Below are 13,694 nucleotides of genomic sequence, written 5' to 3'. Positions count from 1 at the left end.
TGGGAGGGGGCTGTAAAAACCATCCTCATTTAGCTGCTAGGATGGCCTTTACATTAAAAGGGAATCCCTGGCTAAACAAAACAATACTGGATGATGCCTGTAGCTGCAGGAATTATCCCAGTATAACTACTGAATGTCAAGCACGTCCATGGATGTCCACTTGGGAGGAACTGGTTAAACAAATGATTAAAGTGGTCAAGAACACGGATGAAATATTTATATAAAATCTTTGTATTTCACTGGGACAGAGGTCAGATCCAGCACTGCGTTTGTACCATACTTTAGGATGGAGCCTGCTGCTATAGCAATTCTAGCAACCTGTATGTCAGTAATTTGCCTGGTCGTCTGGGAACATAGAACATGTGCCGCCTATTAGGAGATTAAACAGGGTCTATCTTTTTAATATATCTCTCTGTTTAGAATTTTAATCAGAGCGGGATGCTGCTATAACATTTGCTGATAGACCTTGATACTTTAGTGACTGCTAGGTGTCCAGGTCCTGAGGCAGTTAGACAGCCATTATACGATGTTCACCATGCTTCAGGTTTCATTTCCTCCAAAGAAAATGTATACACTTTGCAAAAAATCCCACTCTTGTCTCAAAGAATTTGAGGAGGGGACTCCAGAAGGGGAGGTAAGGGGCTACTCTCTGCAATTTTCTTCACAGGTGCATTTGTAATCTTTTGATCCCCCTGACAAATCCCTTTAAAGCATGTGTTCAAAAAATGTATGGCCATATCCTTCTTTTATTTTTTTTTTATTTTGTGTCGAAGGTTGGTGTACACTGTTAAATTTAGATTCTGTGTTGTAACTCTCTCATAATGATAATTTTCAGCATGTTTTAGAACTACTTTGTGTTGTTTACTTAGAATTCTGTGTAGGCATGAAGAAAAATCACCGAAACTTTTGTGTTTTTTTTTTTTTTTCTTTTAGAATATGGTCAAGCAAAAAGCCTTGCGGGTTCTTAAACAGAAAAGAATGTAAGTACCCTCAAAAACATAACATATTGACTTGAATGGCTGCTAAGTACTTTAAGGCTCGGCTTATGTGTGTGTTGGGGAACTGTGCATTTTACAGTGCCTTGAAAAAGTATTCATACCCCCTGAAATGTTGCACATTTTGTCATTATTACCAAAAACTTAGTTTTTTTTAAAAAAAAAATTATGTGATAAACTAGCACAAAGTGGCACATAATTGTGAATTTAAAGGAAAATGATAAATGGTTCAATTTTTTTTTACAAATAAATGTGAAAAGTGTGGCAAGCATTTGTATTCAGTGAGTCAATACTTTGTAGAACCTCCTTTCACTGCAATTGCAGCTGCAAGTCTTTTTGGGGATGTCTCTATCAGCTTTGCACATCTAGGGCCAGATTCACGTAGCGCAGCGGATCTATAGATCCGCTCGTTCTACGTGAATTAAGATCCGCTCCCGCAAGTTTAGGAGGCAAGTGGCTAATTCACAAACAACTTACCTCCAAACTTGCGACGGCGGATCCTAAATCCCCCAGCGGAATTCAAATTCCGCGGCTAGGGGAGTGTACTATTTAAATCAGGCGCGTTCCCGCGCCGATTTAAATGCGCAGGCGCCGTCCGCGAAATTTCCCGGCGTGCATTGCTCCCACTGACGTCGATAGGACGTCAGTGGTTGCGACGCTTACGTAAACGACGTCCGTCCGTATTCGAGAAAGACTTACGCAAACGACGTTAAAAAATTTAAATTCGACGCGGGAACGTCGGCTATACTTAACATTGGCTGCGCCTGATGAAAGCAGGGGTAAGTATACGACGGGTACGCCGCTACGGAAACGTCGTAAGAAGACTGCGTCGGGTCCGCGTACGTTCGTGAATTTGCGTATCTCGCTGATTTACATATTATTTTTCGCCCCCGGCGACATTTTTAAATTGAAAAAAAGATCCGACAGTGTAACACATTGTAACACTGTCGGATCTAGCCCTATCTATGCGTAACTGATTCTATGAATCAGGCGCATAGATAGGACCAGTGTAAGTCAGAGATACGATGGTGTATCTGTAGATACACCGTCGTATCTCTTTGTGAATCTGGCCCCTAGAGTGACATTTTTGCCCAAAATTCTTTGCAAAATAGCCCAAGCTCTGTCAGATTGGATGGAGAGTGTCTGTGAACAACAATTTGCATGTCTTGTCACAGATTCTCAGTTGGATTTAGGTCTGGACTTTAACTGGGCCATTCTAACACATGAATATGCTTTTATCTAAACCATTCCATTGTAGCTCTGGCTGTTTGTTTAGGGTCGTTGTCCTGCTGGAAGGTAAACCTCCGCTCAAGTCTTTTGCAGAGACTAACAGGTTTTCTTCTAAGATTGCCCTGTATTTGGCTCTATCTTTCCATAAACTCTGACCAGCTTCCCTGTCCCTGCTGAAGAAAAGCATCCCCACAACATGATGCTGCCACCACCATGTTTTATGGTGAAGATGGTGTGTTCAGGGTAATGTGCAGTGTTGGTTTTCTGCCACACAGAGTTTTGCTTTTACGCCAAAAAGTCGAATTTTGGTCTCATCTGACCAGAAGCACCTTCTTCCACATGTTTGTGTCCCCCACATGGTTTCTCACGAACTGCAAACAGGACTTCTAATGGCTTTCTTTCAACAATGGCTTTTTTCTTGCCACTCTTCTATAAAGGCCAGATTTGTGGAGTGCAGGACTAATAGTTGTCCTGTGGACAGATTCTCCCACCTGAGCTGTGGATCTCTGCAGCTCCTTCAGAGTTACCATGGGCCTCTTGGCTGCTTCTCTGATTAATGCTCTCCTTGCCCGGCCTGTCAGTTTAGGTGAACGGCCATGTCTTGGTAGGTTTGCAGTTGTGCCATACTCTCCATTTTCAGATGATGAAATGAACAGTGCTCTGAGAGATGTGCAAATCTTGGGATGTTATTTTGTAGCGCTTGGTTGCTACTAGTAACAAACATCCACCATATCGCCCTGCTGCCAGACCTTCATCTATCACCTCAGAGACAATGAACAGTCATGTGCGCTGTTTTGTTTGTTTATTGGGCGGTATAACTTGGTTGGGGTAAGGAGGATATGGGATGCCCATAGAACATGTTGCTTTGCCATCATATTTAGTGAACATTGATTATTTGGATTAGCCTTGAAGAACTGATGTACTTCTAACATTTTACAGTCTTTTTCCCCTGCATATCACCATGCAGACTATTGCTCCTTTTCCTTTGCATCAACACCATGCAGGTTATTTCTCCCAGGACGTCTCTCCTCCTGCTCAAAACTTCTACTGTAAAACTATTGGATTCATCCCATCATCCTAATTATGACAAAAGGGACCCCTCTGAATAATCCCAGATTGCTAGCTGTAATTAGTTGTACTTGGTGATAGTTTACTGTGTAGTTACTAGGCCAGAGGCCTGTAGTACCACTTCCCGGAGGCCTAGTAAGTTAAGTTTGTACTGGTTGATGGATTTCTGATCCCAGGTAGCCCGACTTGCAAATCCTGCGCCCTCAGGCTGCATCGATTTGACATACTCTTCCCCACAGTCTCTCCTCTCTTCTGGGACTCCTCATCAATGACTGTGTAAAGATGAGGACTTCATCAATGACCGTGTATAGACAAAGTTGACTTCCTGGCATGCTTCAGCACCCAGCACTTCACTGTGGTACACTCTCGACCTTTTCCTGCCCAGTCCATGATGGAGAATATCTGGACATACATTCAGACAGCCTCCAGCCCCTTTGATCCAGGAATTCCTCATCAATGACCGTGTAACGATGAGGACTACACCAATGACCATGTAAAGGTGAAGTTCCCTCACAGCTCTCCCGGGCTCCTCTGCCATGCCTCACACCCACCCCCCAGATGATCTAGTATTCCATTCTCCACTTCTCCCGGCCGACAATGCTCCCCAGTTCCATGTTAACTCAGCTTATATAGGAAACCCGCCCCCTGCCAATACCAAGTGGGGATTGGTCAGGGCTCCCACATGAGCTACCTGCCACTCCAGTCCCAGGCCCTACCTCCTTCTCCAGAACACAGGGGAGGTGCCTCAGAACTAGAGCACAGGTGGCCACACCCACTGCTACACTAACCACTCCCTGCCCCCAGATAAAAACAGACAGGAATCCTACACAAGCACAGGGAGAACGTGTAGGGTCCATGTAGATTAGAAATGTCAAACTCTATTTTATTTTTTACTCTGTAAAACTAGATGTCTAGAAAAACGGATGTAAACGGTCGATGAAAAAAATGGCTCTGAGACTGGTTAAGCGGGTGGTATAGCTGGAGGATGTAAGAACATGAAAAACTGATGTAAACTTCATCTTTTTTTTTTTTTTTTTTTACGTGACTGAACTGATAAAATGAACGTTCCGCGTGTGTGAAAGGGGCCTCTCTGCTGCCTGATTATTGTTGATTTATTTTTTGGTACCACAGTTCATTGCATAGGACAATGGTTCTCAACCTCCATCCTCAAGTACCCCCAACAGGCCATGTTTTGGGAATTTTCAAATACCAAGCCATTGACTCTGATTTAAAAGAAAAGTATGGGTTTAATTTTATTTTTTTTCTAATCAGACCGATGCTCCATCTGTTCCCCAGTGTCTCTGCACTGAGAAAAGAACACCACCGATGGCTCAGTTCTCACAGATCCCAGAGAGAAAATCTGCTGTCAGTCAGCCTCTTTCCTCTCTGCTTCTCCACGCTCATTGGATCGCTGAGTCGTGGAGAGGCTGTCTCAGCGGCTCGTTGAGAAGGCCATCAATCCGGGCAGCTGGCAGATCCCGACTTGGAAGTCGTGATGACGCGCTTCCCCGACTGATGGCAGTGATGTCAGTGGAGAGCAGACTTCAGACCGCTCTCTGCTGAAAATGGGTCACAGGAGTGCAAAACGAGGAGGAGTGCACTCCTGAGACCCTTAGGAGAAGCCCAGCCTTAAAAGCTCAGGCTGGACTTCTCCTTTAAAGCACCTGTGCAAATAAAGGAAAACCTGCAAACATGGTCTGTTAGGGGTACTTGAGGACCGAGGTTGAGAACCACTGGCATAAGATATACTGGTTATTCTAATATATTCAAATGGTTTGTGAAGGATCTTTTCCATGTATGGATTGCACAGGTGTGTGTGTGTGTGTGTGTGTGTGTCTCCAACAAAACCCCATCCTGTCTTGAATAAAACAGTGACTGCCATTCTAGAACTGTCTCAATTAAGGATGAGCTCAGGCTCATGTTCGCAACTCCACGTGCCCGCAACCGTCAGGAAACTGACACTCTGCAGCGCTAATCACAGGCCGTGAGACATTTCCCAATCCATGGTTGTACAGATCAGGAAATACCTTACTACTTGTGATTAAGCGCTGCGGAGTGTCAGCTTCCTGGCGGGTACGGGCACATGGAGTTGCAAACACGCCTGAGCTCATCCTTGGTCTCAATCTTCAGATTTTGCACAGAGCGGCCCCAGACTTACTTTTCTTGGGTCCCACACCTGTACTTTTGGCTTCATGGTGTGCCCCCATAACAAGCTGCTTGTTATAGGGGCACACAGATTGCCCCGTCCATTATTCCCTATTTTTTTATGATTTGACTGACAGCAGCAGGAGCCAATGGCTCATACTGCTCTCAGCCAAGCTTGTTAGAGCACAGAGAGGGGAGAGACGAACTGACGCTGTGCACAGGGCTGAATTGATCCAGGACTTGGGTAAGTGTTCAGGGTGGTTTGGAAGCTGGGGGGCACTGCTATTTGATATATATATATATATATTTTTTTTTACCTTAAAGCAGAGTGTATGTAACCTTTTGCTCTTACAACCACTTTACCTCTGTTCTTCACTCTGTACCTTTTTTTTTTTCTTTTTTTTTCTTTATTTTTATTTTATTTTATTTTTTTCTTCTCATCCTTAGCTCTAGCCTCTGTATAGCTGCACATCACTGTACCCTCTGTGTGGCTCCCATTCTTCTCTTCTGTGTATTTTCTTCTCCTCTCCCCACATTCTAGTTGTTTGGCAGGACCAACAGTAATATACTCCTCTAGCCCGCAACAAATTATTTCAACTCCACCCCACCTAGTCGGCAGTAAATGTAGACCTGTAGAGGAGTGTATTATAGCCCACAAGGAATTTTACCTCCCAAGTATTGTAATAAGATATAGCCAAATAAAGTATTACACTCCCAAGAATATACTTGTGTTGGGTGACATGTCTTATCCCATGTTCTCTTTTGAAACATTTCCACAAAAGCTTTGTAATATCAATAATTGATTTTGTATTTGTGTTGTATCACGGTCACATGATGGTTTAAGTTCTTTTTGTTTTGTTTTTTTCGATATGTGTAAAGAGATCGCGCAAAAGCTTACAAGTATAACATTTATTCAAAGTACTAAAAGCTACAGATAAAGGAAATATCACAAGAATACTTAACTAAAGTTGCCGTTTCCGCCATGGGTCCAGTTTGCTGTTACGCAACATGGCTGACCAGTTTCGGACGCTTGCCTCATGGAGATGGCTCTGATTTGAGACCATGGTCTTATAGGATTTGGCAGTGGTAATATAGAACTTGAAAAGACCACTTTTGAAGGGCCAACTCCCTTTGCAATATCACCCTTCAAGGACTTGGTCAGTTAACAATAACATTTCCAAAGACATGAGTCGGCTAAAAATTACTAGAATAACCAAGATATTAGAAGCTTTATTAGATATTTGTGAGACCAACCATAGTGAGTAATATTAAATATGCAATTTCCCTATCAGTATGCCCCTCTCTATCACAAATCTAGTTCAAAAGCTTGATGTGTTTTGATTAAAAAATAATTTATTGGATACTGTAAAGCTATGGGGAATTTTTTTTTTTTTTGTAGTAGTAGTTGTTACATTTTATAGAGCGCTTCTAAGAATTCCAAAAAGTGTAATGTTTTTTAACTTTTGCTCTGCATTTCAGGTATGAACAGCAAAGAGACAATTTAAACCAACAATCCTTCAACATGGAACAAGCCAATTATACCATTCAGACACTAAAAGATACCAAAACAACGGTATGCTTATTTTATGTTTTGGTAAATAAAGAAACAAAACTAGGGGAGGCACAAATACATGCAAATAATGTAATAAAACATACAAAAGTTTATTGCACATTCAGTTAAAAAAACAATATTTGAATAAAAATTCATACAAACGTATACTTGTTCTGTGTGATGGACAAGAATAAAAGGATCTCCATTCATCAAAACCGCATTAGACCCCAAAAGGGACCATCACACACATGTATCCATTACACAGAACATGTATCTGTTGTTTTCTATGAATTTTTATTTAAGTATTGGTATCTAATTACAGTAAAACCTTGGATTGTGAGCATAATTTATTCCGGAAGCATGCTTGTAATCCAAAGCACTTGTATGTCAAAGCGAATTTTCCCATAAGAAATATTGGAAACTCAAATGATTTGTTCCACAACCATTTATTCATAAGTCCTTCAGTTTATAGTCCATATAAAAATATTATAGCAATGTGATAGGTTGTGTAACCATAAAATGTCCATCCACAATTTGCAACCTCCCAAAGGGGATTAGAAGCAAAATCCAGCAGGAGCTACAGAGTATAAAAGAGAAGATAGGCGCCTCTAAGTGTAGCAATATGGTTACATTTAATGAAGGTACAACATTTAGCAACTCACATGGTTGATGATAAAAAGAGGCACATCTAAGTATGCAGGCATCCGGGGTAAAGCGATCCACATAGACCGTCCTCCCCGCCACTGGCTCTCACCGCTGACGGTCTGCACTCGTGATGGGAAGACTACCCTACAGTAGAGTGATCTGAAAGCGAGGCTTGAACCGCTTGTGGAAGGGACGACATCAACGGTGGTGCGGGGGATGGTATATGTGGACCGCCTTACCCCTGCCTGCATACTTAGATGTGTCTGATTTAATCATCAACCATGTGAGTTTCTAAATGTTGTACCTTCATTAATTGTAACCATATTGCGACACTTAGAGGTGCCTCTCTTCTCTTTTATACTCAGCTGTGACATGACGCTACTCTTATATCTAGACGTCGCTTGTATATCTAGTCAAAATTTATAAAAAAAAAAAATGGCTTGTGTTGCAAAACGCTCTCAAACCAAGGTTTTACTGTATATTTATATCTAACTGAATGTGCAGCAAACTTTTGTATGTATTTTTTTTTTTTTTACATTATTTGCCTATTGGTGCCTCCAAATCCCTCTTTATAGTTTTGGTTTCTTTACCTTGTCCTGGGATGTGGCACCAGTAACATTGGGCAGTCTAGGCATTCCTGCTAGATTTGATTTATGTGTTGGTAAAACCTTAACCTGTAAAGGAAAAAAGCATTTTACTGGTCGTGTTTTTTTTTTTTTTTTTTCTTCCATGGGTGATCCCTGTGAGTCCAGCAAATGTCGAAACAGTAAAAGGGAGCATGTTGTCTCTAACTCTAATCTTTTAGCTCGTTTGGCTCTACTTTTCCTGTGGTTCACAGGAGTGCAGTTTGTTCTGCACTCCTGTGACCCGTTTTCAGCAGAAATCGTGCTGAAGCCGGCTGTCGTCACAACTGGTCCAGGTTCAGGAAAGATCTTGAACGTATGGTTAGGATCCACCCACATGCCTGGAACAGCACCCAACTCAGCCTATCAACGAGCAGTTTAGAGCCTGGGCCAGCCGCTCCCACCTGCTCCACAGCCCAGCGCTGACAGTCACCAGCTCTCTGCTCAGGGAGCTCTGAGAACTGAGCGATCTGTGATTGTTTGATTCTCAGTCTTGGAGCCCCCCGGGTGACAGATGCAGCAGCAGACCGATGCCGCATCCACCTAGGTATGATTAAATTTTTTTTTTTTTTTTACCATACTTCTCTTTTAAAATGAGCTTGTGCTTTGCATGTCAAGGTAACAAGTTCATTTTTAATGTAGTTCCGCCCCACAGCTTATAATGTATTCGTCTTCCCTTTGCTCTACGTTGCTTCCTTCAGCTGATAGGAGTTGTCATCAAAATTTAAGCTTATACAGGGCTATGGACACACCCTGCATCGGTGGTGATTGGCTCAGCACTGTCACATGGGTGATATACATGCTCCTCCATACTTGTAAGTCCCGGGGGGGGGGGGGGGGGGGGGGGGGGGTTCGCATACTAGCTCATTATGAAATGCCTCAGAACGATGCCCTGAATCTGCAATTGCAAGGCCGACATCTTCCACCGGAGTTTCTTCTGGGTTCGTGACTCCGGTGCTGTGATTGGCTGGAGCCTCCGGTCACGGCATGAGTCCTGAAGAAATGGTAGCAGCGAGCTGTTTCTTCAGTGCTCATGCACCAATGATGTCGGCAGCAAGACTTTTTATTTTCCCTGAATGAGCAAAGCATAGGTTTGTGATAAAGTTGTGGACATGGGACATGCTGCGCACACACCCCAAAAAACATCTGCCGATCTTCCTGCATAATTTTCCAGCAATTAACAAAGTTTGTAAATGTGGAAAGTGGAAACTATTACAGACGCCGTGTTTATAAACACTGTTCAGACAGGAAACGGATACAAATTAAGGCCTGGTTTACACTAGTGCGGTTTCAGATGTGACCTAATTTGCACAGAATCGCATGACAATGGACTTAACTAAAAGTGTAAAATTGGGGCAAAAAAGCCTTTATTCCATTGCTAAATAACTTTGGTGTGGTTTGTACCAGGATTGTAATTTGTGTAATTTTGAACAGGATACGTTCTAGAATGAAATGTGCACTTGCCATCCACACTAAAAACCTGTTCACACAGGGGTGACCTGTCAGGCGACTCAGCCGCCTGACAAGTCGCACTCCGCTCTATTCGATGGAACCGTTCTAATAGGAGCGACTCAAGTCGCTCCAACTTAGAAAAAGGTTCTTGTACGACTTTGGGGGTGACTTGCATTGACTTCAATACAGAAGTCATTTTGCAAGTCTCTTCTGAAGTCGTCTTGAGATTGCCTTGCCTCGCCCCCAAAGTCGTGCCGCCCCTGTGTGAACCGGCTCGAACACTATTTGTTTTTATTTTTCTAAACGCACACAGTTAAAAGTTGAAAAGTGCATTTTTAGATTTTATTTTGTTTATGGATTGTGTAAACAATAATACAATTTTTGCAAAAAAATATCACCAATATAAATAATATATGTATTACTCTGTTTACACTAAATTAATTATAAAGGCTTGTTTTTTATTTTATTAAAATAATAAACATGTTCTACTTACCTGCTCTGTACAGTGGTTTTGCACAGAGCAGCCTGATCCTCCTCTTCTGGGGTCCCCAGAGGCTGCTGGCTATGGGGTCACCCTTGCATGCTTTCTTCTCGCACTCCAGTGGCTCATGCTGCTGTATCTGAGCCAATGTGGAGCGAGAGAGAGCAGGGAGCCTCGGCTCTCGAGCACATCGCTGGATTGAGATTTGGGCCCAGGTATGTATTTAAGGGGGGGGGGGGGTCTGCAGGGGGAGCTGCATGCATAAGGTTTTTTTTTACCTAACTGCATAGAAAACCTTCTGTCTTTACAACCACTTTAAGGTAATGACAAATGTGTTGCTGAGAAAACAGAACCATAGCAGAAATGTAAAAATTGTTCTAGCAGCTGCCCTTATATCAGAGTACCCTTACCCTCCTCCCAGACTTGTAGACTTTTTCCCCAATTCAGCAGGATAATGGAGACTAGATCACCCAACCATTTCCCACACATGTTCTGCAATACAATTTTATTCATATGGATTTGCTCGTGCATTGAAATCAATGGCAATGAATGTGACTGGGAGAGCATGCATGGGACCTGGCCAGGGAGATTTTTGACAAGCGGTTGGGCAGTCTTCTTGGAGAAATCTCGCTGCATCAGGGACATGTCAGCAGAACGGTCGGAGAACAGAAGAGGGTTCAGTTAAAATTTAAGGACATTTTTTGGGGTAGGCGCTAGTGGACATTCTCCATTAGAAATGGAAATTATTTGTTTTGGGAGGTGTTGCCCTTTGTAACTTTAATTCAACCAATGTATGATGCATTTATAACAGAATTCAGTCTGTTTTAATAGAAAGGTATATTTAGTTATCACTTTTATCATCGGTTCAACCCAGCTATGGTGAGGGGGCTAGTTGGCCTTAAGCAAGACAAAAAAAATGTTTGCTCATGTACATGGCAGTTTAAATCATGGAGCAACCATAAAATGCTAGTTACTTTTTGCAAAAGGGTTGCACTTTTTTTGTGGGGCAGTTGGGAACACTAATAGTACCTAATGTAGTTGTTTTTTGAATTGTCATAGGAGATCTATGGGAGCCTCTGTTGCTGACCTCCTGAAAGTGCTAGCTGCCTGTCAGTCTGATCTAATGACCTGTTACTTTGAGTCATTGACCTTAAACTAGTATGCAGCCAAGTCTGTATGATTGGTCCAGGTATCCCCCTGGCTGACCTATATTGGGGAAAGAATGGATTATTACTGTTGGCATCCCCTGGCTATATTAGAGGTGAACCAGTTGTTCTGGATAGCTTTTCCTGGCTGATGATTATTGCCCTTCTCACATAAACCAGGAGGTCCCTGCTTATTGCATAAATCCTTTATTTTATTTTTTATCTCTCCTGATTTGTATTCCTAATATTATGTAAATTGTATAGACAGTAATTTTTTATTTGATACCTTAAGGTGGAAGCAATGAAAATAGGAGCCAAGGAAATGAAGAAAGCATACAAGGAAGTTAAAATAGATCAGATTGAGGTAAGCCTGATGCCTGTTCTACCCCTCGCCCCCCCTTTTTTTTTTCTTTCATGCTTAAATAAATCCGTGTTTGGATCTTTTTTTAACATTAAGAGGGAAAAAATACAATTTAAAGGGGTATATGTTCTTTACAGGACTTGCAGGATCAGCTGGAAGATATGATGGAGGATGCAAGTGAAATCCAAGACGCTCTGAGCCGTAGTTATGGAACACCAGAAATTGATGAAGATGACCTTGAAGCGGGTAAGAAAGGGCAATGCTTTTGCAGCGATCACATTACGGTTCATGTAAAAAACAATGCTATTTGTTGCCAGTTTTGATTCTGCTAAACATTACACTTATCCGAGACTGATCTTTGTGCAATTTTAGCACTCTTTTCGTTTAGCACATTGCATTCATCCTGATTCGTACATAAAGTTGCCAATTACATCACTGGCAATGTGGTGGTTACCTTAGCCTGCTTTGTTCAGTGTTCAGCTATTTGTGCCATTTTGTTTTAATGGCTTTTAAAACTGCCTGTGGAAGTTTCATATACATTTTTACATTTTCTTTTACAGTTAAAGTGGTAGTAAACTTTCAGGATAAAAACATTTCCTCCTGCAAGTTGATTGCATAATGTGCTAGTACTGTCAGTCAGCTCTCTGCTCTGCCCACTCCCCTGCGCTCACTGGAGCGCTGGGCTGTGGAGGGGGCAGGACTGGCCGGCTCAGGCTCTCAGCGGCTTGTGCAAGGTCTTTGCAGCAAGGAGCATTGGAGGGCAACATAATGTCAAAAAAAGGCAAAGAAAAATTCCAAGCTCTAGTTACCGTCCAGCCAGCTCTGTCTAACAGTATGCATTAAAAACTGGTTTATTCTGCACATATTTGCAAATGCATGCATAAGCTACAAGCCCCAGGAAAGGCACCCTGTTACCTGTAGTCCCTACCTCCTGACTTTTAGGAGACTCCACAGTGGAAGCACATGCATTCTGATAGATAGAGTGCATATGGGCTTGAGGGAGCCCACTTCTCCTTAAAGGTACAGGGGCACACTGAAGACCCAGCCCATAGCACTATGGCTGCAAAGGTGTCAGTGCTTTGCCTGACGAATATATCAACAGTACTTGTATTGCTGCAAAGGCCAGTTATAGGCGGGGCAATGGCTAACTTTTTGTACTGTTGATATATTGGTCAGGCAACACACTGACACCTTTGCAGCCATAGTGCCATGTGTAAGTAGAGCTTGGAGTTTTCCTTGGCCTCCTTTTCTTTCTTTTTTTTTTTTTAGGATCAGTGTCAAAACTGCCTGAGATATAAGAAGGCAATAGACTTGTAGAGCCTCCAGGGACTTATTTAGGTGTTGGCTGGAATCCAGGGATCAGAGACCCTCGGCAGAGGTTTGGCCTGAGGGATGCTCAGCGGAGCTGTGGAGACGAGACGCCAGTTGTAAAGTTGCTTGAAACCAGGGCTTTTTTTTCAGGGGGAACTTGGTGGAACTCGGTTCCACCACCTCTGGCTCAGCCCCTTTAGTATCTGCTCACCACAGTGACTTGTAAACACAGAATTCTGTTTTTTGTGTTTACAAGTGACAGCTCTGCACTCTGTGTGTAATGCAATCCTGGTATTTATTGCCCCTTTAACCACTTGACCACCAGGCCTATTCTGGCACTTCTCTCCTTCATGTGAAAATCACAATTTTTTTGCTAGAAAATTAATCAGAACCCCCAAACATTATATATTTTTTTTTAGCAGACATCCTAGGGAATAAAATGGCAGTCATTGCAATACTTTTTGTCACACCGTATTTGCGCAGCGGTCTTACAAGCGCACTTTTTTTGGATAAAAATCACTTTTTTGAATTAAAAAATAAGACAACAATACATTTTGCCCAATTTTTTTATATATTGTGAAAGATAATGTTACGCCGAGTAAAATGATACCCAACATGTCACGCTTAAAAATTGCGCCCGCTCGTGGCATGGCATCAAACTTTTACACTTAAAATTCTCGATAGGC

At 42.4% G+C, this 13,694-nt stretch overlaps 1 protein-coding gene across 1 annotated transcript in view; it reads left to right on the top strand.

Annotated features, from left to right (window-relative positions):
* CHMP5 (charged multivesicular body protein 5) overlaps window positions 1-13,694 on the top strand; it is a 37,874-nt gene that overhangs the window by 12,526 nt on the left and 11,654 nt on the right. Inside the window, exons 3-6 of the mRNA XM_040353500.1 lie at window positions 934-980; window positions 6,918-7,011; window positions 11,629-11,700; window positions 11,835-11,943. Coding sequence (XP_040209434.1) covers window positions 934-980; window positions 6,918-7,011; window positions 11,629-11,700; window positions 11,835-11,943 — 322 coding nt within the window. The remainder of the gene's footprint in view (window positions 1-933; window positions 981-6,917; window positions 7,012-11,628; window positions 11,701-11,834; window positions 11,944-13,694) is intronic.

The sequence above is a fragment of the Rana temporaria genome, chromosome 5, assembly GCF_905171775.1.
Source record: "Rana temporaria chromosome 5, aRanTem1.1, whole genome shotgun sequence".
NCBI classification, from domain to species: Eukaryota; Metazoa; Chordata; class Amphibia; order Anura; family Ranidae; genus Rana; species Rana temporaria.
The sequence above is the reverse complement of the archived record's forward strand: the minus strand, read 5'-3'. Positions and strand labels throughout refer to the sequence as shown.